At 53.5% G+C, this 27,500-nt stretch overlaps 2 protein-coding genes, 2 long non-coding RNA genes and 6 other non-coding genes across 11 annotated transcripts in view; 5 read left to right on the top strand and 5 right to left on the bottom strand.

Moving 5' to 3' along the window:
- The window catches only part of Trim41 (tripartite motif containing 41), a 12,999-nt gene extending 3,968 nt beyond the window's left edge, over positions 1–9,031 (bottom strand). The window contains exons 1-3 of the mRNA XM_069993879.1: positions 7,907–9,031; positions 3,947–4,042; positions 207–437 (exon numbers count right to left, since the gene is read on the bottom strand). Coding sequence (XP_069849980.1) covers positions 207–437; positions 3,947–4,042; positions 7,907–8,713 — 1,134 coding nt within the window. The 5' untranslated portion in view covers positions 8,714–9,031. The remainder of the gene's footprint in view (positions 1–206; positions 438–3,946; positions 4,043–7,906) is intronic.
- Positions 9,032–10,890: 1,859 nt separating this feature from the next.
- On the top strand, positions 10,891–10,963 carry Trnav-cac (transfer RNA valine (anticodon CAC)). Its single transcript has one exon. It is a non-coding gene; the product is annotated as a tRNA-Val (tRNA).
- Positions 10,964–11,188: 225 nt separating this feature from the next.
- On the top strand, positions 11,189–11,261 carry Trnak-cuu (transfer RNA lysine (anticodon CUU)). Its single transcript has one exon. It is a non-coding gene; the product is annotated as a tRNA-Lys (tRNA).
- A 372-nt stretch (positions 11,262–11,633) lies between these two features.
- On the bottom strand, positions 11,634–13,047 carry LOC138808069 (uncharacterized). Of its 2 annotated transcripts, none has more exons than XR_011366379.1 (3): positions 12,684–13,047; positions 12,323–12,428; positions 11,634–12,039 (listed from the first exon to the last, which is right to left on the bottom strand). It is a non-coding gene; the product is annotated as an uncharacterized lncRNA (long non-coding RNA). The 2 variants fall into 2 exon arrangements; XR_011366380.1 differs by having other exon boundaries at positions 12,717–13,047.
- On the top strand, positions 11,797–11,869 carry Trnav-aac (transfer RNA valine (anticodon AAC)). Its single transcript has one exon. It is a non-coding gene; the product is annotated as a tRNA-Val (tRNA).
- Positions 13,048–13,393: 346 nt separating the features above from the next.
- On the bottom strand, positions 13,394–13,466 carry Trnak-cuu (transfer RNA lysine (anticodon CUU)). Its single transcript has one exon. It is a non-coding gene; the product is annotated as a tRNA-Lys (tRNA).
- A 374-nt stretch (positions 13,467–13,840) lies between these two features.
- On the bottom strand, positions 13,841–13,912 carry Trnaa-ugc (transfer RNA alanine (anticodon UGC)). Its single transcript has one exon. It is a non-coding gene; the product is annotated as a tRNA-Ala (tRNA).
- Positions 13,913–16,972: 3,060 nt separating this feature from the next.
- Positions 16,973–23,081, top strand: Trim7 (tripartite motif containing 7). Its single transcript, XM_069993878.1, is given in 8 exon segments — positions 16,973–17,485; positions 18,388–18,483; positions 19,419–19,649; positions 19,942–19,964; positions 20,417–20,532; positions 20,809–20,844; positions 22,569–23,029; positions 23,031–23,081. Coding segments are annotated over 8 exon segments (1,527 nt in total).
- Positions 17,727–22,643, bottom strand: LOC138807975 (uncharacterized). The gene is made up of 6 exons (XR_011366357.1): positions 22,579–22,643; positions 20,966–21,059; positions 20,790–20,825; positions 19,635–19,801; positions 18,977–19,109; positions 17,727–18,451 (listed from the first exon to the last, which is right to left on the bottom strand). It is a non-coding gene; the product is annotated as an uncharacterized lncRNA (long non-coding RNA).
- A 3,694-nt stretch (positions 23,082–26,775) lies between the features above and the next one.
- Trnat-ugu (transfer RNA threonine (anticodon UGU)) lies at positions 26,776–26,848 on the top strand. The gene has a single exon. It is a non-coding gene; the product is annotated as a tRNA-Thr (tRNA).
- Positions 26,849–27,500: the final 652 nt, after the last annotated feature.

The following is a 27,500-nucleotide window of genomic DNA, read 5'->3' as shown; positions in this document are numbered from 1 at the left end:
GAGCATGTGCCTGTGCATCCACCCCCACGCCTCACCTCCCTCCCTCCCTCAACCCGGGAACAGAAACTCCACAGTGGCACTTGATCACCTCTTTGAGGTGTCAAAACTGCTCTTCAACTCTCGTGTAAATCCTTCCCTCTACAACTGACCTTTTCTTTGGCTATCATTGTCTCATACTACATTCAACATTGTCTCTAGCCAGTCACCTGGAGCAGCCGCAGGCCTCCCTGCTGGCTCCGCTCCTGGGCCTCGGCCAGCAGGCGGCTCAGCTGGGCAGCCTGCTCGGCAAGGCGGCTGGCCGCTGCTCCGGCACGTCCCAGCTGAGCTTCGTGCATCTCTCGAAGGCGCCGCTCCAGCCCTGCCTGTTCCTCAGCCAGAAACCGTGTCAGCCGCCCAAACTCTGATGCCACAGCCGCCAGCTCTGATTTCATCTGGCTCTAGAATAATGCAAAGACAACACATGAACGGTAAACACCCAGCTTTCTCTTTCTAACTTCTGCCTCTTCCTCCAAGGCAAAGCAGCCCAAAAAAAGACCTCAGGGTCGAAAGCGTCCACTCTTTCTCTACCTCTTGGTCCTACTATCCCCCTGGTCCCAGCACACTGGTTCCACACTTACCTGGTCCCAGTACACTGGTTCCACACTTACAGACGGTTACTGCCTGGAATAATTAACTTGACGCTCCCAGAGGGCTTATGTGTTCCAAATAAGCCTTCTTCCCCTTCAGAACCCCAGTGGGTTTTCACCTCTTACCAGTGCCACTGTTCACACCCTCCAGGGTATAGACAGTGCTAGAAATTCTTTACAAATGAGGTTTTTTGGAGACAGAGTCTTGTTGTGTAGCCCAAGCTAGCCTTAACTTGAGATACTCTAGCCTCAGTCATCTGAGTGTTGGAATTACAGGCATCACTTGGCTTTGAAGTGCCTTTTAAAATCTATCTTCTCTACTGCACTGTAATCTCCTCCTCTGACAGGATCTGGATCAAACCACCACTACCACCCCCGCAGCTCTGAGCCACACCTCCAGGCGTGTATGCATGCTTGTGTGTGCGTGTGCACGCACGCATGTGCATTCGTACTAGTCCTAGGGCTTGAATTCAAGAGCTTGTTGGGCACTGTCCCTAAGCTCTTTTGCTCAAGGCTGAGCCACCACCCTACTTCTAGTGTTTTTGCTGGTTAAGTAAAGGTAAGAATCTCACAGACTTTCCTATCTGGCTGGCTTCACACTGATCCTCAAATCTCAGCCTCCTGAGTAGGTTTACAAGCATGAGCCACCGGCACCAAATGAGACCTTTTTAGCCTTAGTTCTTTTTTTTCAAATAGGGCCTCATGTTTTTGCCCAGGCACAGCCTTGGACCACAATTCCCTTACCTATATTTTGAGTAGCTTGGTTTTTCAGATGTGAACCACCATCCCCAACTCGTTTGACAACATGGGGTCTTCTCACTAACTTTTTACCTGTGTGCTAACCTCAAAACATGATCCTTCTGATCTCTGCCTCCTCAGTACCTGGGATTATAGGCATAAGTCATGTGTACATCTTTGCCATTGTATTACTAGGCCCTAGCACATTACCAAGTACTGATTAAGTACTTGGTACTTTTTTGGTAATTTTTTGAAGCTGGGCACCGGTGGTCACGCCTGTAATCCTAGCTATTCAGGAGGTTGAGATCTGAGCATCACAGTTCAAAGCCAGCCCGGGCATGAAAGTCTGTGAGACTCTTATCTCCAATAAACCATTAGAAAACCAGAAGTGGCACTGTGGCTCAAGCAGTAGAGTGCTCGCCTTGAGCTGAAGAGCGCAGGGACGGCGCCCAAGCCCAGAGTTCAAGCCCCACGACCAACCAAAAAAAAAAAGAATCAGAGCCAGTCACCAGTAGCTCATGACTATAACCCTAGGTACTCAAGAGGACTGAGATTCAAAACCAGCCAAGCAGACAAATCTGAGACTCTAATTAACCAGCCAAAAAACTGAAACTGGAGACACGGCTCAAGTGGTAGAGCACCAGCCATGAGTGCAAAGGCCAAGCCCAAGCAAGAGCTCAAGGCCCTGAATTCAAGTTCCAACCCTGACACAAGAAAGAAGGGTGGAGGGAGAGAACGATATATTCAGGAAAATAACATGAAGCTGGAATCCAGACCATGTTGCTAGTCACAGTGGTCTTAGGAAAGTCAATCAAGCCCTTTACATTAGGAAGAGTCAGCAAACTTTTCCTATAAATGGTCTCTTGGAATCACAAATACCACATACTTATTTTTACCGTATATATAGTACATATAGATACATATAGTATCATATTGTATACTTAAGAGTTGTCACTAGGTATCCCAGAGAGATCAGTTCTAGGTCACCACAATTTGCAGATGCTGAAGTCCCTTATATAAAATGGCAGAAAACCTGTTTATGACCTACACACATCCTTACATGCACTTTAAATATCTCTGGATTACTAACAATGCCTTATTCCATGTAAATGCTACACAGATGGCTATATATATAAGGAATAATGATAAAGAAAAAAGCTGGGTATATGTTCTGTAAATATGCTTTCTCTTCAGACTATTTTCAATCCAGAAGTCAGAGAGTGCATGGACATGGTACACACACAGAGGTACACACACAGAGGACCTACTATGCTTAGTATCCTGAAACAACAGAAGAAAACTCTAGCCCAGGCACACTTTTGCCTGAGCCAGGTAGACCATCCTGGGTGCAAGGCACCTGTTACCATGAGTAAGTGAACGGATTTCTCCCCAGGCACCTGGCTGAGGAAAGCACCGATGTTGTACTCTGCCCCAGTGACATTCAGATCCTAGTTTACCTTCTCTGCAGCCCACAAGTACCAACCTTGGCAGCTATCCAGAAGCAGTTTAACTGCCAGACTCACATTCTACCACTCGGTGCCCGGCATACGCCAGCTGCAGACACCCTAATGTGCAGACAGCAATGGATATGAACCATGGGAAGTGGCAAGGCCCAGACTCTGGCCAAGGAGGCAGATGCTGGAAGGGAGACTAAAGAGAGACACAAGGGAAGAGGCTGACCTGGACTCTAAAGCTTGCTAACCACAGTGCCAGTCTGTTCCAGCAGGGCCTGCCAGCCTTCTACAAACAAGCAGAGTGAGGGTATGGGAGTGAAGAGGGAAATATCTAAGAGTCCTTGGGAGGGCTGAGAACTCTTGAGGAGATGTTTTCTGTGCAATGATAACATCCACTCACTCCTCCTTACACACACCTTGCCTCCATGCCACCCCTGGAACATAGCAACTTACTCAGAACCAGGTCCCTTTTATTATGCTCAGGACTGCTCTGCCCACCACCACCATTAGTTTCTCATGGCTACCTATGTAGCTTTGGCGCTCTCTGCCTTCTGTGCTATCCAAAGCCAAGAATTGGGTATCTGGGCAGACAGACAGTATTACTCTGTAACCTTGCACCAAGCACCCATCCTTGCTAAACCAGACCTCTTTCTCACTCCATTTTATTTTATTTTATGCAGGTCCTGGAGCTTGAGTTCAGGCCCTGGGCAATGTCACTGAGCTATTTTGCTCAAGCTAGCACTCTATTTCAGCAGTTCAGGCCCTGGGCAATGTCACTGAGCTATTTTGCTCAAGCTAGCACTCTATTTCAGCCACAACTTTACTTCCAGCTTTTTGGTGATTAACTGAAGGTAAGACTCTCATGAACTTTCCTACCTAGGCTGGCCTTGAAGTGTGATCCTCAGATCACAGCCTCCTGAGTAGCTAGGATTCCAGGCTTGAGCCACCAGCACCTGGCTTCACTCCATTTTCCACCTTTACAGAGGAGCATATCACTTACTTGACTCAAGAGTCCCTGGAAAAGTGTCTATTCCTTTCCTAGGCCTTGGCTGTCTTTTCTTTTGGGAATCCAACCATCACTTGCTTGATCCCAGCCCCAGACAGCCTGTGGCAGGATACCCATCTCACCTTCAGCTCTGTCACTCTTCTCTCCTCCTTGGCTTTCATCTTCTGCACAGCTTCTAGGTGCTTCCGAAGTGGTTCCACATGCCCCTGCAGTTTGGCCTGAGGGAATGGAAAAGAAAAGGTTAGACACAGGACTGAGCAAGGCGCGTGCCTTCACACTCCAGTGATTTAACACCTCATAGCCACACCACAGCTATCAAATACGCTCTCTTCCCCATCTTGTCCCAGAGGATAACCAAGGTCTGCAATCCTAGCTCCTCGTGTATTTCTGAAAAGTGGGATCCTAATGGTTATAGAGGTACACTGTCAACAGCTGGGGAGCACCTGCCTTGAGTCCCTACCACACAGCACCTACCATGGAAGTATGCCTGCCAATGATCCCTGCCACCTTTTAAGTGATCTTCCTCTGACCTTTACCTCTGAACACTTCGCTGATAACGTGGTAAATGTGCTGAAGATCTTCCAGTGGTTCTTCACCACTTCTAAAATACTGACCCTACATTTCTTAAGTCTCACCTTCCACATTCATCCCTTCTAGTCTTGGGTTTATCCTTCTCCACTTAGCCCATGGTGTTCTTCCTGCAAAACAGCTTCCTGAGCAGAGCCCTGATTCTGCTCACCCTTGACTTCCTCCATGATCCTAAGGTACCAAGAATTAAACTTCCAGACTACTTCCTAGGGCACTAATAATGTAGGGCTGTGCTTCTCCCAGGACAGCAGGGTCTTTGCCCCCACTTCACTTCATTTCTATCTGCTTTTTCTTCCACTAAATGGTAAGCAAAACAACAAAACTTCTTCCTGAAGTTACTGCTCTCACAGGAAGTAGGCACATTAGCACTGCATTCCAACAAAGTGTAGGAGCCCTGTTTTTGTGGGGCTTGAAGTCAGGGCCTGGATCCTATCTCTTAGCTTTTTTTTTTTTTTTTTTTGCTGAAGGATGGTGTTCTACTCCTTGAGTCACAGCTCCAAGTGATTAATTGGACTTTCCTACCCAGGCTGGCATTGAACCACAATCCTCAGAATTCAGCCTCCTGAGTAGCTAGGATTACAGGCGTGAGCCGCTGGCACCTGGCCAAATAGGTGATATAAGCCTTACCATTTGTTCTCTTCTACTTCTGCCTTGCTCCCTCGACTTCTTTGGGGAAAACACAGGACTCGAGCCTCAGCTCCATCTGACATCAGAATGAAGCTAGGTAATGAGGCAAAGCACATTTCTTAAGCTTAACACAGGAACAGAATCAGACGGGTGGAGAGTACACTTTGCACAGTGTCTCGTAAGTGGCAAAAGATCAGTAAATGATTTTTAGTATTTGCTGAGTAAGTTGTAAGTAGCCAGTGAGGTCCTGATAATGACCCATGAGCTGAAGAGGCCACTGACCTAGAGAACAAAAAGTAACTCTTGCACAAGTGACTATCGAAAAAAATTGCAGTAATAAAATCAGACATTTCATAACACACCAACAAAAGTGTGCCTTTTCCTATTACTACTTCTATACAAATACAGTATTTCTATACATCAATAATTTCTATTTCAGTAATTCCACTTGTCATTTAACATTTTTCCTAAAGAATTGATTCTTAAAAACATTCTAAGGATCAAAGTACTATTTAAGAGAAAACATCAGGGACATTTACCTTTTCAGAAGATTTCCAATATCTTTTTATGATCATTATTCACTGAGTAAAGGAGTATTTCTATAAAACAACACTGTGCAAGTTAGAGCTAGTGTGTGTGTATCTGGGAATACACTCTCCACTATAAAATACCCCCCATAAGTCAGAAATCTGTCAAATTCAGTCTACATAATAATGTGTATGCATTCAACATTTGCTGATCAGTTAATAGCTTCCCAGACAGCAGAGCCAAGTAAACTGATCAGGGAAAGATCTTTTAATTACTCATCTGAAAAAGAGACTGGGCCTAAGTAACATTGCCTAGTCCTCACAGGCGTCCCCGCACCTAGCTGGGTGGTGGGGGCTTTTCACTCAGCTCCCAAGGCCTCGAGGTAGACAAGTCATCCTTTGAATTGCAGGTGCTTAGCTCCGGGAGAGCTCAGCTTCAGAGAATATGCAGATGTTATGCTATTTAGCCCCAGGGAAGTTTTGCTCCAGAGAATGACTGTTCCCCACCCCCAGCATGTGGTTTTTGTCTTTAAAAGCTTGGTTCCCGCTCCGTTCACGGCTGCAGGTCTTAAAAGACAAGAGTCCACCAGCAGACACCCGCTCCCCAATTAACACTCCCAATTCAAATGTGGCTTCTCTGTTTTCTCACAACTGAATTCTGGTACCACACATACACTACAGAACCCAGTACAAGATTTTCAGGCAGCAAGCATGTAATGCACTGGCTAATACAAATGATGATCTGCTTTCAGAAGCACTGGTATTAGCACTTTGCTAATATAAATTAAAATCCAGTTTTATAAGTCCTGGGGGGGGGGGGAGGAGAGAGCAGAGGACAAAGGGTAAGAAACCCAAGAACAACTCACCCAGGGTCCTGCATAACAAAGGAATCACACTTACATACAAGAGTTCAATTAACTAGAAACTGAAGGGATTTAAAAGTGAAGGACAAGGGTTACTAGCATCCTTCTCCCAAAAAGGCAGGGCTCTGGAGGCAGGCAAGGTCACCAGCCTGTGTGTTAGAATAGGTGCTCTTCTCCTCACCGACGCAGAATCTGTAGTGATGAGGCCCACTAAACTTTGGAAAACTTCCCCAAGACATATTGCTCTAAACTTGAGGTCACTGATGGAATCAAGAGATGAGGAGAAAACCATACAGATGATTCCCTCTCCTCCTCACAGCAACCCGCTTCAAACTCACCTGAGCCTTCACAAAGTAGGACTGTTTGTCCTGGCTGTCTCAGACACAAATAAATAGCCTTTACTTACATCCAAAGGGTTAGAGAAGGGAGCAAGGCGGTAATAAAACTAGAATCAGATTCCAAGAAGAAAAAGTCACCATCAAAGAAGCCTAACTAAAAAACAAACATCCAAATAATGTGAGTGGCACACTCCAGAGGGAGAGACAGTCGTCTGTCAAGTTCATCACTTAGTACAGCTACTTGTACGTGCACAGCTCTTAAACCTGCGTTCCTGTAAAATGACAATGGTGAGCCTCAAGCTCACAGGATGGAGCTAAGTTTTAAATGGTAAGTGGCGAAAAGTGCAGTGTACAGTACTTGGTATATTTAGTAAGTGCCTAGGAAATATTATAAACTATCAATCCTAGAGAAAATCTATTTACTTTTGTGCCAGGGCACACTCTCCCTCAAGGCTTTTGCTCTTACCACCTGAGCCACAGCTCCACTCCCACCACCCTGGAGAAATTAAAAGTTCAAAGATACTCAAAGACTTAAGTGACAGTTGATAGCGAGACCGTAAATAAAATGCTCTGCTTTGTGGTCAGTGCATCAGACTGCTGCAAAGCAGCAAAGTCCTTGAAGGGAGACTCATGTCAGAAGGCAGGGGAAGTGCAGAACAGGTGAGTCTGACACAAGTCATTTCCATCCTAGTTAAGAGCCCTCCCTTGTCCTTTAAGGTCCCCATTTCTTTCCATCTCTAAGCACATCAGCCAAGGACAAGCTTATGACTCAGAAGGAAAATGAGGCTGGTAGTAAAGCACTGTCAGTCACTTGTAGTCCCACACCTGAGCCACCCTGGCAGCGAGAAACATCAATGGCTCTGCACCCCAGAAGACAAACAAAGCTTGGGTGATCTGGGGTCACTGCCTTTCCTTTTGCCCTATTTGCTTCCCACATCTGCACGGGGACCTGTTTGGTCAGGGCCCAGGAACCTCCTCATTCTCACCCGCCTCCGTGCCAGCAAGTGCTGGCACCGTGGCCGTCGTTTGCCAGGGAGTGAGGTCTTTTAAGGTGAACAGACGTGTCCACCTCCCAGGCTTCCCCTCCGTCCTGGCCACCCCCACCGACCGAACTCATTCATCTCCGTACTTTTTCTCACCTTGTACTCCTGCACCACCTCCTCCAGTGGCACCACACTGTGCTGCTTGTGACTCCGCGATTCCCGGCACACCACGCAGATGGCCTCTTCGTCCACCTCGCAGAACAGCTTCAGGGCTTCTTGGTGTTTGGGACAGATGCCTTGCTCGTTCACGCGGTTCGCCCGACCGGGGTTGGGGTGCATCTGACGAATCACTTGGACCATGTTGGCCAGCTGCAGGTTGGGGCGAAAGCTCCTCCGAGGAAAACTCTTTCGGCACTGGGGGCAGGTGAAGCACCTCCGGGGGGCCGGAGGCGGGGGCAGCGGGGTGACCGGGTCCAGCTCCTCCTCCTCGTCCTCCTCCAGCACTTCCTCCTCATCCTCCTCCTCGTCGCCCCTCAGGTCCTCCATGTCCCCCAGGTAGTAGTTCAGATCTTCCTCCTCCTCGTCCTCCTCCCACACGTAGTCCATGTTCTCCCAGTTGGACCCACCCATGCCCCCGTTCCAGAACAGGCCCTCCTCTTCCTCCTCCACCTCCTCCTCCATGTCCCCCTCGTAGTCGTCGTCCCGCATGGGGGTGTCCCAGCCGCCGCCGGCCCCCACCGCCTCCACTTCCTCCTCCTCCCCGTCCTCCTCCTCCTCTTCCCGGTCCAGCTCCTCCCGGTCCTCCTCGTCCTCCCCGCCCCACAGCTGGGTTACACACACTCGGCAGAAGTTGTGCCCGCAGCCGATGGACACGGGGTCCGTGAAGTAATCGAGGCAGATGGCGCACACTGCCTCCTCCTGCAGGGTCTGCACGGGGTTGGGTGTCATGGCAACGGCGGCCATCTTAGTGTCCGGTCAGCCAGTGTGGACGGGCGTTGGGGGGCGGGGGGGGGGGGTCCTTCCCTCTCAGAGGCCCCGCAGGCCCGGCCCACCCCCCTCGGGCCCGGCCCGGCCTCTCCACACCTTGCCTCAAACGCGGCCACACAAACGTCCTCTCGGCAAACCCACCCCGCCGCACACAGTTCCCCAACTTCCCGGACTACAGCCGTTCCTCGGCGAGGGGCGGGGACGGAGCGCGGCGCCACCGACAAATCCCGCAGGTGGCCCTGAGTGCAAATCCGCCCCAACGGTCCCCCGGCCTCCACATAACCCCCCGCCCCATCTCACTTCCTGGCCCCGCCCCCTCGCTTCCGGCCTCCCTCGCCGACACTTCCGGCGGCGACACAACTCCCTCCCCCCCCCGCCCCCCCCTGCAGTTCGCGAGTTCCCTCCGCGGTCAGGTTACGCCCCTTTCTCCCTTCCCGCCCCGCCTCCCAGGGAACCGGAAGTCTCGGGAGGACGCTCTAACCCACACTCGGGGGCCCGAGGACCGCTCTAGGACGATGGAGGCCCTCGTCTCTATGGTGCGGAAGTCGCTGGAAACGCAGACAGAATGCAAAGCCCCGCCATCCCGCCACTGGGGAGGAACCGTATGGGGAGTGGGGGAGGCAGCGGGGACGTTTGGAAGCTGTCTGCTTTCGATGCCACGACCGCAGTGGCCGGGCAGCCTCCCAAAGCCCCGGTACAGATTACTGAAGGGACGGCCGCCGCTGACGCCGGAAGTAGAGGGGCGGGCCCGGAGAGAGCATCGGAAGCACTTCCGGCCCTGCTAGGCGTAGAACTTTGTGGTTTGAGATGCCCGGGAGGAATGCTCTGGAGCCGGCCCTCCCCCCGTTGTGCCGCCTGTTCTAGAAACTACCGAGCAGCCGGTCACTGCCGCGGGCTTGGCTGGACTTCACTAAAGAAGAACGATGACGGGTCGTTTGGTCCCGGGATGGCTGTTGAAGAACACTCGGCCCGCGCCTCCCGCCTGTAATCCCAGCCACTTGGGAGGCTGAGATCTGCGGATCGCAGGGCACAGCCCGTCCAGGCGGGAAAGCCTGGAAGACTCATCTCTCCATCTAGCCAGCAAAGAAAACAACCTGGAAGTGAAGCTATGGCTCAAGTGGTAGAGCGCCACCAGCCTGAGAGGAAAAAACAAAAGCTCAGGGACAGTGCGCAGGCCTTGAGTTCAAGCCCCAAGACCGACTATGAAGTGAACGAAGCAAGAGCTTAAGCAGTGTGGAATATACTGTTAGTGGAAAGGGCTCGGGGAAACGTGTCCTGTGTGGAATCAGATAAAATAATAACCATGGGGTTTTGTGAGGATTGATGTCATGTACAGAGACTAACTGGAAGCGTTGCTATTCCTCCTCGTCGTTGTCTGAAGCAGAATACTAGGATGAGTCCCTAGCTAGGAAAGGCCCATTGACAATCGTTTAAGCATTTGAGCCCAGCCCATGTATTCCCTTGGAGAAATGTTCTTTTCTCTAAATGCCATCAATTCATGCAACACAAGCAACCCATGCTTTAGGCGCTGTACACCACGGCAGGCTCCGCACTGGTACTACTTGGGGTGTGTGGTATTCATGAAATCTCAGAGCAGGGACTCATGTGGCTTTGTAGCATTGGATTTTTTTTCTGGAGAGAATTCTCTCCGGGGTGTATTGGTAAAGATGCGGCCTGTGGTCACCCCAGGATGTCTGCGATTGTATTTGTGAATGGGGTAATATGTCTATGACGGATACATGTGTATGTGTGTGTATGAGGAATGGCGCTCTACTTAAAGGTATCGTTCAAAAATAAAAAAGCAAATAAAGACCTCAAGTGACTCATTCGATACTAGGATAAAAAGGAACTATTACAACTTGTGGGTGGGGGGCAGGAGGGAAAAACTGGGGAGAGGACGAAGGGAGGGCTGGCATTGTCCAAAAAGAAACAGAAAGACACAGACTCTTTACCTGACTTGTGTGCCTGTAACCCCTCAGTCAACCAACGTGAAAACCTCACGACTGTCCCGTTCCTGGGAGGACGGGGCGGGGTCCTGCTTTCTGCAGTCGGTCCGGCCTTCCTGGAGAGCGAGGCCCTGGCGTGGGGCGGCGGAAGTCGAGGCCCCTGCGGCCCAGCTTCAGGGCGAAGCCCGCCCGGAGCCGGGCAGCGCAGTTTCCGTAGTGTAGTGGTTATCACGTTCGCCTCACACGCGAAAGGTCCCCGGTTCGAAACCGGGCGGAAACATCCCGTTGTTTTATTATTATTATTATTACTGTTTTTCACTTGATTGTCTTTTTCGTTTTTTCTCGTGTCCCGAGGGTTGTCATCGTGGAACGGCGGAAGCCGACCTGTCATGCGATCCGGCGAGAAAGTGGGATGGGGTCCCCCATTCCTCCCTTCCCCCCCTCCTCCCTTCCCCCGACGCAGCCCGCGCTCCCTTGAGGCCCGACGCGGGCCGCCCCGCGCAGCGCCCGGCTAGCTCAGTCGGTAGAGCATGAGACTCTTAATCTCAGGGTCGTGGGTTCGAGCCCCACGTTGGGCGTTCCTACTTTTATTTTCTAAAGATCGCCAAGGACACTCACGCGCGGGTGAAGAACCTCGGGATCCGTCCCCGAGGCCGGCGATCGGTCCACCCGGCCGCGGTGCCCCGGGGCGCCTCGTAGCTGCCCGCCCCGGGGTCGGTTTGGTGGGCCCAGTAAGCTTTCATCTCCTGGCATGTTCACGAATCTTCTGGAAATAGCTGTCCCAGGGTTTCCTGGACATCCGCGGGTCTTCCCCCGCCCAGCCCAGACCCTCCCGCGGCCACTGACTCTAACGACCGCCGTCCTCCATCCTTTCTCCCCCCGTCCGGCTCTCCTTACACCCACAACCCCAAAACATGAGATGATGCACCTGCAGTATGGGCTATAATTCTTATATTGTATAGGTCACAGAGGTCACAGGTCACACAGGTCACACAGGTGGTTCAATAGTTGTGCAAAGGGGTTTTCATTCCGCTCGCGGGAGGTCCCCAGGATTCCGAGCCCGGGCCGGGTCCCCCATCCTTTAAAGGGCCGGGGTAAGGCGGGTGGTCAGCCGTTTCCGTAGTGTAGTGGTTATCACGTTCGCCTAACACGCGAAAGGTCCCCGGTTCGAAACCGGGCGGAAACACGGCCTCGGCCTTCCTTATTTCCTTCTTCTCCACCGTTTTAGACCTCGGGGATTTCCGAGGGCGGGCAGGAGGACGCGTGGATCCGGCCAGTGCTGGTCTCTGATCGCGATTGATCACCATTCCTCCCTCCTTCCAACCAGTTATTACAGACGCGGGGTCCGTGTCGTGGCTGATTGAACACGCGCGCACACGCACACAGTACGAACGGGTGGCGTAGGCCTCGGGGGAGGAGAGGAGGCCGGGCAGGGGAGGCCAGCCCGGGGGGCCGGGCACTCGGGGCCCCCTCATCCCCCCCTCCCCCCCCACCCCCCCCACCCCCCAACCCCCCCCCCCCCGGCATCCGGGCCTGACGATCTCACTAGTCTGTCTGTCTGTCTGTCCGTCTGTCTCCCCCGCTGCAGGCTGGCTGTCTACCACTAGGGCCGCCATTCGGACTCCTCGTCTTCTCATACCTGGCTGTGTTCTTTCCAGGAAGTCAAGTCACAGAGTAAGAAATGAGGGAACGGGGCCTTTTCCAACGGTGCTCAGGAAAGCGCAGCCACCTCGGGAAGAACGGGCCTGGAGAGGAAGAAAGCAAAACATGATGTCGTTGTCATGTTCAATTGGGTTAGAAACCCTAAAATCTGTCGGGGTCCGCCCCTGGGACAGCCAGAGGGAGGGAGGGAAGGGAGGGAGGAAGGAAGGAAGGAAGGAGGGAGGGAAGGAAGGAAGGAAGGAAGGAAGGAGGGACGGAAGGAGGGAGGGAAGGAAGGAAGGAATCCTTGTCCCTATCGTGGCCTTCCAGTGGAGGCTGACCTGGAAGGAGAGACTTACATTTTCAGGTGTGTTTCTAAAGCATTTCTTTACCTCCAAGTTGGTGGGTACATCTCATTCAGAATCCTGGAAAGAAATATTAGCCCAGGAGCCACCAACGGGAGATTCATCCGTTTCTAGAAAATTACAATTGCTTGCAAACCCAGCAAATCTCCTTCCTGGGCATTAACCCTGCAGATACAGAAGCGCACGGGTATAGAATCACGACCACCGCAAGCTGACTAACCACAGCATGAAATGCAACAGCCACAGGACGTCAGGGTGCATCGCTGCTTTGTTAAATGCATAAACGAGGGTTCATCTGCAGCTGGGAGGGAAGACGGGGGCAATGCAAAGATCTCTCAAGTGTCACAGACCTGCAATTGCCTCCCCACCCCCCCATGTAAAAACAGAGCTAGGGAATGCTTCAATTCCACAGGCTTATGCATCTTCACATGGCTAAACTAAGGGGTGTAGGTGTCGCTCAGTAGTGGAAAGTTTGCTTCCAAAAGGGAAAAAAGAAAGTTGTCAACGTGTATTTCAGTACAATTAAAAGCCTTTATTGGGTTACCTATTAAGGAAACAGCTTGACACAGCTAGGTGTGAAACCAGAGGCCCAGCCCTGAGAAGCAGACGCCTTAGGCGCTAACTGGGTTTTCTCGGCTTCTTTAATTACACTTCCTGTGTTATTCTACTAGTATTGTCGCACTATGGTGTTAAAAGACAACCTGCGCCCAACGTGGGGCTCGAACCCACGACCCTGAGATTAAGAGTCTCATGCTCTACCGACTGAGCTAGCCGGGCGCCTGGGTTCCCGAGCTCCGAACATCACCTCTTGAAGATGACGCCGGCCTCGTTTCCGGCCGCCGGGGCCGCGGGTTGCACGGAGGTGGGGTTCAGGGCACGGAACGCAGACGGCGCGCCGAGCCCTCCACTTCCTTCCGCCCTCTGCGTGCGGTAGATGCGCTTCCACCCGCGACTTCACTGAAGACGGCACGGCCGTGCAGAGGGCGGGGCGGGGGGGAGGAGGAGGAGGAGGAGGCTGTCTCCGGGCGGACACTTGTTGTGTGTGACTCCGTGCCATGGTCGACCCTCTGGAATTTTCCCCAGTGCTTTCTAAAATACCTGGAAGGATGGAGGGGGGAAAAAAGTAAAAGCGTGAAGAAGAAAAAGCCTCGTGGAGATGCCGGGGATCGAACCCGGGGCCTCATACATGCAAAGCATGCGCTCTACCACTGAGCTACATCCCCGCTCACACTCACGGCTCTTCTGAAAGCGACTCACTTGGTAATCGCTGAGCCCGGTGCGGCGCGCGTGCGAGCTTAACCTGCACGGAGACCACCAGCGGCGGCTGCAAAAGCCCGGGAGTTGTTCCGGGGTCCCCCCCTTCCCCCGGTACACACCGGGACCGACACCCCAAGTTTCTCCGCGGCTGCCTGCTGCCCTCGGCCTGTGTGGCCTGTAATGGTGTTCAACCCAAAAGAAGCGTTTTCCCAGCCCTGGAACGTCTGGGAGAGTAAAATGAAGCCTTGCCCGGGATGGGGGAGCAATTTGGAATTCAGGCCTGTTCCGGTTTACCAAGATCTAGGTCTTCTGCACTTTGAATCCTGTTTAAAGCCAGGGAAATGGTTTACTGAAGGTGATCAGAACTATTCTTTTTTTTTTCTTTTCTTTTCTTTAAGCTGGGACTTCGGCCATAAAGAAATATAACAAAGGGGATTTTTTTTTTATTATTTAAGTAATTTTATTGTTATTATTAAGGTGTTGTACAGAGGGGTTCATTTCGTAAGTCAGGTCATGACTACATTTCTTTGTATTTTTCTTGTTCTTTTTTGGGGGGGAGGATAATGTCTCTCCTTCCTTTATTTCCCCCCAGTCTCCCCTCCCATCCCTGCCCACCAGTTACATAGGTCATTTTCCACATAGAATATACTGAAAATAGCCTGACTGCATTTGTTCACCCTTCCTCACTCCCTTTCTGTGTGTCCCACTTTACTGCTCTTGGAAGAAAAAGAAAAAAAAAATCCCTAGTAAAAAGAAACACCACTACCAACAACATCAACAATAACAACAACAACAAATTAAAAAAACATGTTTTGACTTCCTGGAGTTTGGTTCAACAAACAGTATTTTAACCTAATAATGAAGATTTTAAACACTGTGGGTAACCGGGTAGACCTCGTGGACAGGCTGATCAGGAGCCAGCTTTGGTGGAGTTGGGAAATGAGGTAGATGTAAATCTAGAGGAATCTGGTCCAAGCAAACAGAGCAATCTCCACAAGGTAGGGGTACCTTATATGTAACTATATAAAGGAGGCCCACATGGCTGGAATGAAGTTAACACAAAGGAAAGAACTTTAGCTTTTAATGTACTAAATAAAATAAATTAGCATTCATTAGTTATGGGGGGAAGGATTTTATTGTTACATTCTCTCTTGTTTACAATATATTCTAGTCAATCATTCTTGCTATCATTCTGGCCAACTTCCTTCCCCCACTTGCCCAAATAATTTCATTCCATTGTTCTATTTTCATAAGTGCAAACATCTATTTTTACCATATTCGTTCCCCACCCTCCCAACCCCCAAGGGATCAACAGTTTGCCAGGCTGTTTTGATATGTACCTGCAATGTATTTCCAAATTGTTCACCTTCTGTTTTTCCCATTTCCCTTTCCCCTTCTCCTAAATAGCCCCTTAATTAGATTCATGTTCTGCATGAATATACACGAAGGTATCCATATAAATATGTACATCTTTTATATCTAACTTCCACCTATGAGTGAAAAACATGCCAAAGTTTTGTTTGCCTTTGTACCTGGGTGCCATCCCTGAGCTTTTTTGCTCAAGGCTAACACTCTTCCACTCCTGAACCACAGCTCCACTTCTGTTTTATGGTGCTTGGGATTACAGGTGTGAGCCACAAGGCCTGCTTGCCTCCATTTTTCTGCAAATGACACGGATCCCTTTTTCTTTATTTTTTTTTCCTTTTGTCGTGGGATTTGAACTCAGAGCCTGGGTGATGTCCGATGTCCCTGAGCTTTTTCCACTCAGGGCTAGCAGTACTCTACGGCTTTGAGTCATAGCACCATTTCCACTTTTCTGGTGGTTCATTGGAGATAAGAGTCTCATGGACTTTCCTGCCTGGGATGACTTCGAACTGTGATCCTCAGGTCTTCCTGAATAGCTAGGATTACAGGTAGGAGCCACCAGGCCCCAGCTTCCATTTTTCTTTACGGTGTGTAATACCAGAGGGCTGGGGGGCGCGGTACACAGGCTAGCCATCGGCCACTGGAGTGTTGGCACCCAGAAAATGGAAGAGATCACAAGGTAACAAATGTAGACAGAAGGTGACAAATGTAGACTGAGGAGGAACAGGGAGAAGGGCAGAAAACTGCAGGAGGCTAAGACCATCTCTGGGGATGTAGCTCTACAAGGAGCTGAGAGAAAAGTAGGGCCCCTCAGGGGGCAGGCGCCCCGTTAGGTTAGCATCATATTGGTGGCTGGTGGCTTGCACAAGAGAAGTCTCCATGAAGGGTAGGGGCAGAAATGTGAGAGTGGCCTCCAGAGCAGGGAACGTGGGGAGAAAACGTGGAAGCTACTCCTAGAAAGGGGGGGGGGGTCCCTGGATACCATCTGGAGAGACAAGAGACACACACTTTGGGGTTGGAGGAGGGAAGGAAAGTAGAAGTGTTCCTTGTCAATCAATCAATCAAAAGGGGGCATTTGCAGGGGGGGCTCACAGACTTGGACAGGAGGCCATGGGCTGGAGGAGGAGGTGGGTAGGAGGTGGGGGTTGACAGGACACGGGGGGGGGGGCAGATTCCAGACGCTAAGTTTAGCTCCAAGCCCCGGTGCTTGGATGAACTAAGGCTCGGACAACCTGACACCAGGGCCCCGGGCGCCAGGCCGGGGGGGAGGGGGGAGGTGGAGAGGCCGTGCGGGGTCGACCTCCACGGGCCCAGCTGGGCTGGGTGGCGCCCACCTGTCGCCGCCCGTTTCCCGACGACTGGGTCGGTGGTGGGAGGGAACGGCCTAGAGAGACGGAGCGAGAGGGCGGCCGGGGAAGGGGGACGATCGCCGGGTCGCAGGGGAGAAGCGGAGGCGCGGGGCGGCCCGGGGTGCCCGCCATCCGCGGGGCACCGGTCCTGCCCGGCTGCTCCCCAGCGAGGGCGTGTGCCAGCCCCGCCCCAGAAGGCAGCGGTGCGTGCTTGTGTGTGCGCGCGTGTGTGTGGCGGGGAACTCGCCACCCGGCTCCGATCCATCCACCGATCGCCGGAGAGCAGGGTCCTACCCCGAGCTGGGTGCGCCCATGGCGGCCATCGGACCCTGGAACAGCCCGGGCGGCGCGGGCTCGGAGGCGCTGGCCCTGGCGGCGGAGCTGCAGGGCGAGGCGACCTGCTCCATCTGCCTGGAGCTGTTCCGGGAGCCGGTGTCGGTCGAGTGCGGCCACAGCTTCTGCCGCGCCTGCATCGCGCGCTGCTGGGAGCGCACGGGCGCCCGCGCCCCGGCCGGGCCGTCTCCGGGGCCCTTGCCCTGCCCGCAGTGCCGCGAGCCCGCGCGCCCCGGCCAGCTGCGCCCCAACCGCCCGCTGGCCGCCATGGCCGCGCTGCTCCGGCGCTTCGGCCCGGCCCCGGGCCCCGCCGGCAAGCGGGGCCCCCCGGAGACGCCGGCCGTCCCCGTGCGCACCTGCGCGCTCCACGGGGAGCAGCTCAAGCTCTTCTGCCAGGACGACGGGCGCGCCATCTGCGTGGTGTGCGACCGCGCCCGCGAGCACCGCGCGCACGCCGTGCTGCCCCTCGACGAGGCCGTGCAGGACGGCAAGGTGAGCGCGCGCGCGCGTGTGCGCGCGGGGATCCCGGGTTCGGATCCAACCCCACCGCGCCCACGGGAAGGAGGGAGGGCCCAGGGGGAGCCCCGGGCCCCCTCTCCCCACCACCCCGCACTGATGGGGCTGAGCTTTGTTCTGTCACACACACACACCCCAACTGGTCCTGGGAAAGTTTGTCTCCCCCCCCCTCCCCATCATCCCTTCCCTTCCTCCCCCTCCACAGGGGTGGCCCTAACTAAAAAAAATCTCTTCTTTGGAGGCCCCCAGTGGGACGACCTCTCCTGCTCCCAAGAGGTCAGGGAGGGGTTGCTGAGTGATTCCTGGATTCAAGGGAGTGCCCCGAAGTCAGTGTGCCAATTTAGGCTGTGGTTGTGGGCCAAGTCGGTGGCTTCTGATTCATTCCCGGGGCCTGGTCGTCGGTTGTGTGCAGAGACTTGTGTGGCACGTAGCTCCCTTTCTACATCCCTCTTCCGCTCTAGCCCTGGCACCTGGGAGTGGGGTGGGGCTCCCTGTTAGAGAGAACCACACAAATGGCCCGAGATAGGCAGATGGGCAGGCACTGTAGGAGGCCTTCTAGAATCTTTCCCCTGAAAGTGTCTCCTTTGGTGAGGGGTGTGTGTGTGTGTGTGGGGGGGGGTGTGTGTGCTGGGCTTGGCTGGGGCTTGAACTCAGGACCAGGGCTCGCTCAGTCCCTGAGCATTTTTCTCCAGGCTATGACTCTACCACTAGAGCTTTTGTGTTTTAATAGTTCAGTGGAGATCAGAGTTCCTCAGCCTTTCCTGCCCAGGCTGGTTTCAAGCCATCATCCTCAGGTTTCAGCCTCCTGAGTAGCTGGGATGACAGGCGTGAGCCACTGGCACCCACCCGGCTGAGTGTCTTTCCCTTTGTGCCGGCAGGAGCTCTTGGATTCCAGGCTGAAGGTCTTGAAGAAGGAGCTGGAAGATTGTGAGGTGTTCCGGTCTACGGAAGAGAAGGAAGGCAAGGAGCTCCTGGTGAGCCCCGTGTGGACAGACAGGGCTGCCTTCCACCAGCGGCTCCATGGGCGGGTGGTATTGGAGTGTATACCATGGAACAGCATAGTGGATTTCAGGAAGGACAATAGGAAGTCCTGCACTGGTGGCTCATGCTTGTAATCCTAGCTACTCAAGAGCTGAGATCTGAGGATCAAGGTTCAAAACCAGCCCAGGCAGGAAAATCCATGCCACTCTTATCTCCAATGAACCACAAGAATAAATAAAATAAAAATCGCCATCACCACTTAAAAAAAAAACAAACCAAATGTCAAATGTCAAACAGTGACAAGGGTGGAAAACTCCAACTGACAGTTGTGTTAGTCTGTTTTCTCTTAGCATATCACAATGCTTCTGACAAGGCCATGTATTAAGAATGGAGATTTAAACCCAGGAAAGTCCATGAGACTCTTATCTCCAATAAACCACCAGAAAACCAGAAGTGATGCTGTGGCTCAAGTGGTAGAGCGCTTACCTTGAGCTGAAGAGCTAAGGGACAGTGCTCAGGCCCAGAGTTCAAATCCCATGACTGACCAAAAAAGAATGGAGGTTTATTGGGCTCATAGCTCTAGAGAGGCTGGGAAAACCAATAGCCTGGTTGTCAGCATCTGCAAAACAAACAAACAAACAACCTTGTGCTAACTCTCCTGGTAGTTCCAGGAGATACTGACTTAATCCCTCTTCTTTCTCAAACAATTACAGTTTGACGTTCTTCTACCTAAACTAGCTAGTTGAGGGAGCAAAGCTCAGCTCTAAGGAAGCACCACACACATGTGGGCCAGTTCTTGCACTGAGTTGGGATGTTTACAATAGAAGGTGTGCCTGCGTCCCTGATGCCGAAAATCATGAGGTGGTTGAGCCTCTACCTCAGAAGCTCCGGTCCAAACACCGCCCCCCCCCAACTTCTCCTGGGACAGATGCAGATGGCCACGGAGAAAGAGAAGGTGGGGGCTGAGTTCCAGGCACTGAGAGCTTTCCTGGTGGAACAGGAGGGGCGTCTCCTGGGCCGCCTGGAAGACCTGTCCCGGGAAGTGACCCAGAAGCAGAATGAGAACCTGGCCCAGCTCGGGGCTGAGATCACTCAGCTCTCCAAGCTCAGCAGCCAGATCCAGGAGACAGCTCAGAAGCCTGACCTCGACTTCCTCCAGGTGAGATCTGAGGATCATGGTTCGAAGCCAGCCAAGGCAGGAAAATCCAGGAGACTCTTCATTTAAGCACCAAAAAGCTGGAAGTGGAGCTGTGGCTCAAATGGTAGAGTGCCAGCCTTGATCAAAGAAGCTCAGGGAACAGCATGCAGGCCCTGAGTTCAAGCACCAGGACAGGCACAAGAAAGGAAAGGAGGGAGGGACGGAGGGAGGGAAGGGAAGAAAAGCAAATGGAGATGTCAATGGAGATTATCTGATGCTCTCTGACCTGGCTTTCTTCCTTCTTTCCTTCTAGGAATTCAAAACTACATTAAACAAGTGAGTAAATTTAATAGTTCTTTGGATCCTTTTAAACTGGCTCTTTTCTTTTCCCATTGAGGGCTTCTCTTCATCTCCATTCCCTCCTGATCCCATCCTTACTTCCTCGCCTCAGTACCTTCTGAGGCAAATGCCCACCTGTCTGGCCCCTCTCTCCCTTTTCCATCTCTTTCTGGAAGGAGCTAGAAGGTGAATTGAGAGGAGAAGATAGAGGAGAGTTCAACATCCCCATATCCCTTTCAAAGACATGCCTCCAATGGCTTAACTTCCTCCCACAAGGCCCCGCCTCCTAAGGGCTTCTCCACCCAATAGTGGTGCAGACTAGTGATCAAGCTCTTAATGCACAAGTCTTTGGGAGAAAGGTATCCAAACTGTAGCTCAGTGCTAATTGTCATTGCTCACTGATAGTGGGGTGGGGTTCTTGGGCCTTCTTTAAAGTCCCCATCCTGCAGGTGTAGCAATGTGCCTGGTCCCAAGCCAACCACAGTTTCCTCTGAGATGAAGAATAAAGTCTGGAATGTTTCTCTCAAGACTTTTGTCTTAAAAGGGCTGCTGAAGAAGTTCAAAGGTAGGACCTGAGGATGGTTATTGGGGTCAAAAAGAGGGGAGGGCCAAGGAGGGAGAGCTCAGCACAGACCAGTTCTGGGCATGGGAGGAGATGGAGCTGGAATACACAGGAATCTGATACATGTCTCTCTTGCAGACATCCCTGTCCCCCATGTCTGTCCCTGGACTTGCATATCAACCCTCAGCCTCCAGTGTTTCTGGGGCTGCATGAGTCTGATGGTGTATAAATGTTGGAGGAGGGGCATCCTTCATTCACACCCTGTTTGTTTCTCCTCAGATGATCTTCAGGGAGAGCTGGAGAAAGAGGAGAAAGGTACAGCTGTAGTTGTGAGTGTGGGCCCTGGGGCAGAGAACCCACGGGCTGCCAGTGGCTGTGTTTCTGGGCCCTGTGTGTGGTTGGTTTCTTCTGCCCTCCAGCCTCAGTGAATTCTCACCTCACCAGGGCCACTCCGACCACTCAGTGGCAGTTGGGCTTGTTAACTGATAAGCTGTGGGTGGTTTGAAGCTGGAGTGCCTAGGCCTCAGACCCTGAGATTGGAGAGAGGTTTATAGATTTTCTGGATGAGACTCCTGTCTTCTGTTTTCTCTTCAAGACAGATGGAGTCCTCTCCTGGGGATGGGGGTGAATGCAGGGAGAGTAGAAGCAAAAGGAGATTGTGGACTGGAAGGGAGGGGGTATTACATCTGCAGAGTGCTGAGCGTATGCAACCCAGCACGGAGGAGATGTGTGTGTGTGTGTGTGTGTGTGTGTGTGTGTGTGTGTGTGTGATTGGAGATAGAAACATTTCATAGACTTTCCTGCCTGGAGTGACTTTGAACCATGATCTTAAATCTCAGTCTCCTGGAGTAGCTAGGATTAGAATGAATTTTTTTTTTTTTTTATTGTTGGTCTTGGGTCTTGAACTCTGGGCCTGGGCGCTGTCTCTCAGCTCTTTAGCTCAAGGTAAACTCCACCACTTGAGCCACAGTGCCACTTTCGTTTTTTTGGTGGTTAACTGGAGATAAGAGTCTCATGGATTTTCCTTCCAGGGCTGGTTTTGAACTGCGATCCTCAGATCTCAGCCTCCTGAGTAGCTAGGATTACAGGCGTCACCAGCACCTGGCTTAGAATGGATTCTTTTTCAAGCAAATCATAGTCCACATTTCCACCAATGGCTTAATATGTTCTTCCTAAAAAAAGAAAGACTGGGAGAAAGCCCAGCCACAAAACCACCATCATAACTAGACGAACAAACGATGATTCTTCCCCATATCTGGTGTTCCAGTGTCCTCAGTTTGAAATGGGATTTTGCTGGGTGGTTTGAATGGGTGTCCAAAGTAGGCTCATCAATTTGCAACTGTGTGGTTTCAGTAAGTGCTTGCTGAAACAGAGAGAGAGAGAGAGAGAGAGAGAGAGAGAGAGAGAGAGAGAGAGAGAGAGGGAGAGAGGGAGAGAGAGAGAGAGAGAGGAAAAAGAAGGAAGAAAAAAGGAAGGAAGGAAGGAAGGAAGGAAGGAAGGAAGGGAGGGAGGGAGGGAGGGAGGGGAGGGGAGGGAAGGGGGAGGAAGGGAGGGAAGGGGGGAAGGAAGGAGGGAGGGGGGAAGGAAGGGAGGGAGGGGGGAGAAAGGGAGGGAAGGGGGAAGGAAGGAGGGAGTGGGGAGGAAGGGAGGGAAGGGGGGAAGGAAGGAGGGAGAGGGGTGGAAGGGAGGAAGGGAGGGAAGGGGGGAAGGAGGGAGGGAGGGAGGGAGAGGGAAGGAGCCCAGGGCCGAGGGTGGGCCTCGTCGGGCTGGGGCCTGTGCTGCTGGGCACCCGGGTCTCCGGAGGGAGGGGGACGTTGGTCCCCTGGGCGGAGGGCGGTGGGGGGGCGCGGGGTCCCCTGGGCGGAGGGCGGTGGGGGGGCGCGGGGTCCCCAGGGCAGAGGGCGGTGGGGGGCGCGGGGTCCCTCGGGCGGAGGGCGGTGGGGGGCGCGCGGGGTCCCCAGGGCGGAGGGCCGTGGGGGGCGCGGGGTCCCCCGGGCGGAGGGGTCCCCCGCGAGGCCATCTCCCCTGTGCCCCCTCAGTGGAGCTCACCCTGGACCCCGACACGGCGAACCCGCGCCTGCTGCTGTCCCTGGACCTGAAGAGCGTGCGTCTGGGCCCGCGGGCGCAGGAGCTGCCGGGCCACCCGCGGCGCTTCGACACCAACACGCGCGTGCTGGCGTCCAGCGGCTTCACGTCGGGGCGCCACCACTGGGAGGTGGAGGTGGGCCCCAAGGACGGCTGGGCCTTCGGCGTGGCCCGCGAGAGCGTGCGGCGCCAGGGCCTGGTGCCCTTCACGCCCGAGGAGGGCGTGTGGGCGCTGCAGCTGCACGGCGGCCAGTGCTGGGCCGTCACCAGCCCCGAGCGCACGCCCCTGCGCTGCGGGCCGCTGGCGCGCGTGCGCGTGGCGCTCGACCTGGAGGCCGGGGCCGTGGCCTTCTACGCCGCCGAGGACCTGCGCCACCTCTACACCTTCCGGGTCAACTTCCAGGAGCGCGTTTTCCCCGCTCTTCTCCGTCTGCTCCCCGGGCACCTACCTGCGGATCTGGCCTTGAGGGAGGGCCGGGGCCTCCGAGGGAGGCCGAGGCCTGCTCCCCCTTCTCCCCCTCCCCTCCTCCCCCCTTCCTTCCCCCTCCTCCCCTCCTCCCCTTCCTCCCTCCCTCCCCCTCCTCCTCCCCTCCCCCTCCTCCCTCTTCCCCTCTTCTCCTTCCTCCTCCCCCTCCTCCCCTTCCTTCCTTCCTTTCTCCTCCTCCCTCTCCTCCTTCTCCTCCTCCCTCTTCCCCCTTTTCCTTCCTCCCCCTCCTCCCCCTCTTCCCCTTCTCCCCTCCCCTCCTTCTTCTCCTCCTCTCCCTCCTCCTCTACCCCTCCTCCTCCTCCCCCTCTTCCTCCCCCTCTTCCTCCTCCTCCTTCTCCTCTTTTCTGCTCCCCCTCCTTCTCCTTTCTCCCCCTCCCCCTCCCCTCCTCCTCCTCCTCCTCCTCCCCTCCTCCTCCTCCTCCTCCTCCCTTTTCCCCCTCCTACTCCTCCCCCTCCTCCCCCTTCCCACTCCCCCTCTCCTTCTCCTCCTCCTCCTCCCCCTTTTCCTCCCCCTTGACCTCTTTTCTCCTCCCCCTCCTTCTCCTTTCTCCTCCTCCCCCTCCTTCTCCCCTTCTCCTCCTTCTCCTTTCTTCTCCTCTTCCTTTCTCTTCCTCCTCTTTTGCTCTCCTCCTTTCTCCTTCTCCTCCTTTCTCCTCCTTTCTCTTTCTCCTTTCCTCTCCTCCTTCCTCCTCCTCCTCCTTTCTTCTCCCTCTCCTCCTTTCTTTTCCTCTTCCTCCTCCTCCTCCTCCTTCCTTCTTTCTCCTCTTCCTCCTCCTGACTGAGCCACCTGCTCCTGTCTGAAGTCCTACCCTCTACACTCCCACCCCAGGATTCCCAAGAAGGGCTGGTTGACAAGGCAGAGACCATGGAAGCTGAAAAGCAACCAACCGTAGTAGCTCAACACCTTTGCCATCCTAGCTATTCAGATATTTCCTGCCAGCTTGGGCAGGAAAATCTGTGAGACTCTTATCTCCAATGAACCAGCAGAAAACTGGAAGTGGTGCTGTGGCTCAAGTGGTAGCCCGCTCGCCTTGAGCTGAAGAGCACAGGGACTGAGGCCAGGCCCAGAGTTCAAGCCCCACAAGTGACGGGGGATAAAAAAAGAAAAGAAATAAGGAGCAATGGAAGAATAAGACTCCAATCTTATTCTTATTGGACTCTTGCGGCCTGTTTGCTGTCGTGGGTGGCAGGATGGTTGCCTGTGAGGACAAAGGCCGGCCGCTGACAAGCATGCTTTCTATCCAGCCAGCTCACTGCCCTGGTTTACAGGGGCCATGGGTGCCAGGGGACAGGGCATCTTCTGACCCATTGCAAGGGGTCAGGTTTGGCCGTGGGCCAGCCAGGTTCATTGTCATTTGCCTCCTTGGCAGCTGCCAGCTCTGCTTTGACAGGATGTGAGCCCTCGGCGACCAGCTGGCCCAAGTCAATCAATCTGCTAGGATTTCAAAGGTTCCAGAATTCTGAAACATTAAAAGTTGACACTTAAACCCAGATACAACCAGCATAGACAGGCAAGAACACAAACATGTTCCTGACAAGCCCTTTCTGCAGCTTGCCAAAAGTATGTCAATGGCAGAACATTCTGGTGCTAAAGGCCTGCTCAGCCCCACCAGGCCTCACTGTTGATTATAACAAAAGCTTCTGAATGTCTCAGCTTCTGGGAGATCACTCCTGGACTTCTCCTTGCTCTGGGTTTCTGGGGGAAGGGAGGTGGGGAGAGGGAAATACAGATTATGCTTTTATCTCTAAGGGTGCTGGATTCATTCTTCACTCTCCAGTCTGATTCCAGGGCAAGTCTGGGCAAGAGTTTATTTATGCTACAGTGTGTGTGTGTGTGTGTGTGTGTGTGTGTGTGTGTGTGTGTGTGTGTGTGTGTGTGTGTGTTTTACACAGGAGTACAAAGATTTTGAATCCTACTCTGAGCCTCTCAGTATGAATTCTTGTCTTGCAGAGGTGGTTCAGATGGATGTGTTGGCCATAAGGACAGGGACAATTAATCCCATCTCCAAGTGTCTTGGAGTTTTAGTCCTGTTCCTTGAGATGCTTCCAGCAAGGCTCCATGCGCAAGCTGAATTACAGGCAGACATAGTCCTCATAGAATCAGGCAGTCCTGTGCCCTGTGTGTTGAGGCCGTTTAAGACAGAGCCATTTAAGACCTCAGATTTTTGCATCTGAGCCTTTTGCCTAAGATCAAAGTGAAAAAAAAGCCTACAGCACAATCCAAAGGGAGAATCCATAGTACTGTTCATATGTACAGAGAATCATCTAGAACACTGTGGCCAAGCCATCACTGATTTCCACAAACAAAACCTATTTCTAATGTTCAATTACTAACAGCGATCACCCTGAATGCTCTCTGGGCTTTCTGGTGATCACAACTCCCTTTGTGCTATTTGACAACTCTATCAAATATCACAACACAGTATGGGTCCCAGGAGTGGGACGTTTGATGATGTCACCCATCTGGGACACACAGGTGGGGGGGGGCTGTAGGGACAACTGTCTGCATAATGTAATTCCAGCTTCGGTGTTTGTGAGTGTGACTGTGTGTCTGTAACCATGCGTGTTCTTGAGGAGGAACAACACACAGGTTTAGATAATGGGAGACAATTACAGTCCCTGCAACAGTTACAGGAAGGCGGCATGTTGGCTTGAAGGACACAATATTGTGTGTGTGTGTGTGTGTGTGTGTGTGTGAGAGAGAGAGAGAGAGAGAGAGAGAGAGAGAGAGAGAGAGAGAGAGAGAGAGAGAGCGCTCATGCATGCGTGTGAATTCCTGTCTCCTAGCCTTTGGGCATCTTAAAATCTGAGACTGATGGGTCTGGTTGAACTGGTCTGTCTCACCACACCCAGAGAAGCCAAGGTCCTGTCAGTAGATCCACATTCTATGATTTCCGGGGTCCTTTGCTTTGTGGTGGTCCTCTTAGAGGCCATGGACAGACCAGTGTCCCTCGAGAGTGTCCTTTTCTAATCTGCCTAGAGCTGGAAGGGAAGGGGGTGGACGAGGGAGCTACAGGCTTTGGTTCTGTCAAAGGCTTAATATACCCCCCCCCCCCCGCCCCCATACCTCCCTAGTCTGTTTTTGCCAGTCCTGGGGCTTGAACTCAGGGCCCTGACCCTGAGCCACTCTGTGCTCAAGGCTAGAGTTCTACCATTTGAGCCACAGCACCACTTCCGGCTTTTTCTGTGTATGTGGCACAGGAGGAATCGAACCCAGGGCTTCATGCATGCTAGGCCAGCACTCTACCACTGAGCCACTGAGCCACCTTCCCAGCCTCCCCTCCTTCCCCCCCCCATCCCCCACCTCGCCATCACCACCCAGACCAGCCCGGAGCGGGGCAGGCCCACGGAGCCCTTCCCCGCGAGGCCAGGGCGGACCCCAGCGGAAGCCCCGCCCACCCGGGCCCCGCCCACCCCACCCGGGCCCCGCCCACCCGGGCCCCGCCCCTTCTCCGGGGCTCCCCGCGCGGGCGCCCGGCGCCGGGCCTCCTGCTCCCGGTCCCGGGGACGCTTCGTCCGTGACCGAGGACGTTGCGCGTGGCGGGGCGGCCGTCGGCCGATCCCAGGCCCAATCTGGATGCAGGAAAAACCCCAATTCCTGGGGGGGCCCGCGTGCGCCTGCGCGGCGATGGTGCGCAGTCAAGGGCTCGCGGGCGAGAACCCGGCTAGCGGCTGGCTCCATAGCTCAGGGGTTAGAGCACTGGTCTTGTAAACCAGGGGTCGCGAGTTCAAATCTCGCTGGGGCCTTCTTCGCCTTTTTGTTTTTTCTTCTTCAGCCCACCTTTTGATTTTTTTTTTTTTCTGTCTAGATTCTCGATCCCGATCCAGAGGATCCGGCTTGTGCTCTGGGCTTCGGCCTGACTCTGACTCCATGCGTCTCTCCCGTTTCCTCCTCCAAGGTCCACGTAACACGCGGTGCCCAAAGTGCCAGCACATGTTTCGAGCCTGCCAATTTGCCCAGTCTTAAAAAAAGAAAAAGTTACAGAACGAATACAGATATTGTCTGTCTGTCTGTCTATTCCTCTGGCACAATACAGCAAGTAGGACAGAAAATGCCAGGATGAGAGATCTGGGCAGAAGTGGGGGAGGGCTGTTTGGGGTGCATGGGGCGGGGGGGCGGGTACTCATTACCCGACCTATGCGATGACCATTCCTGTTTAGGGCTCCTGGGATCGTTGTGATTGTCACTGTAAGGGTGATGTACGGGGGGGCGGGGGGCGTTCCATCAGCCGGGGAGGGAGCAGTTACCCTCGGGCCCCGTCGCCCCGGCCCTCGCGCTGCCCCAGGGTTTCCCCTCGCGTCCCCTCCGCGGGCTGCGCAGAGCGTCTTCCACGCTGTTCCCCCTCCGGGCCTCCAATTCTGGGCCTCCCCCAAGGAAGACCCAAAACAAACAAAACCA

The sequence above is a fragment of the Dipodomys merriami genome, unplaced genomic scaffold, assembly GCF_024711535.1.
Source record: "Dipodomys merriami isolate MVZ:Mamm:240054 unplaced genomic scaffold, mDipMer1.0.p SCAF_44, whole genome shotgun sequence".
In the NCBI taxonomy this organism is placed as follows: domain Eukaryota; kingdom Metazoa; phylum Chordata; class Mammalia; order Rodentia; family Heteromyidae; genus Dipodomys; species Dipodomys merriami.
Note: the sequence above shows the minus strand (reverse complement) of the source record. Positions and strands in the feature narration are given on the sequence as shown.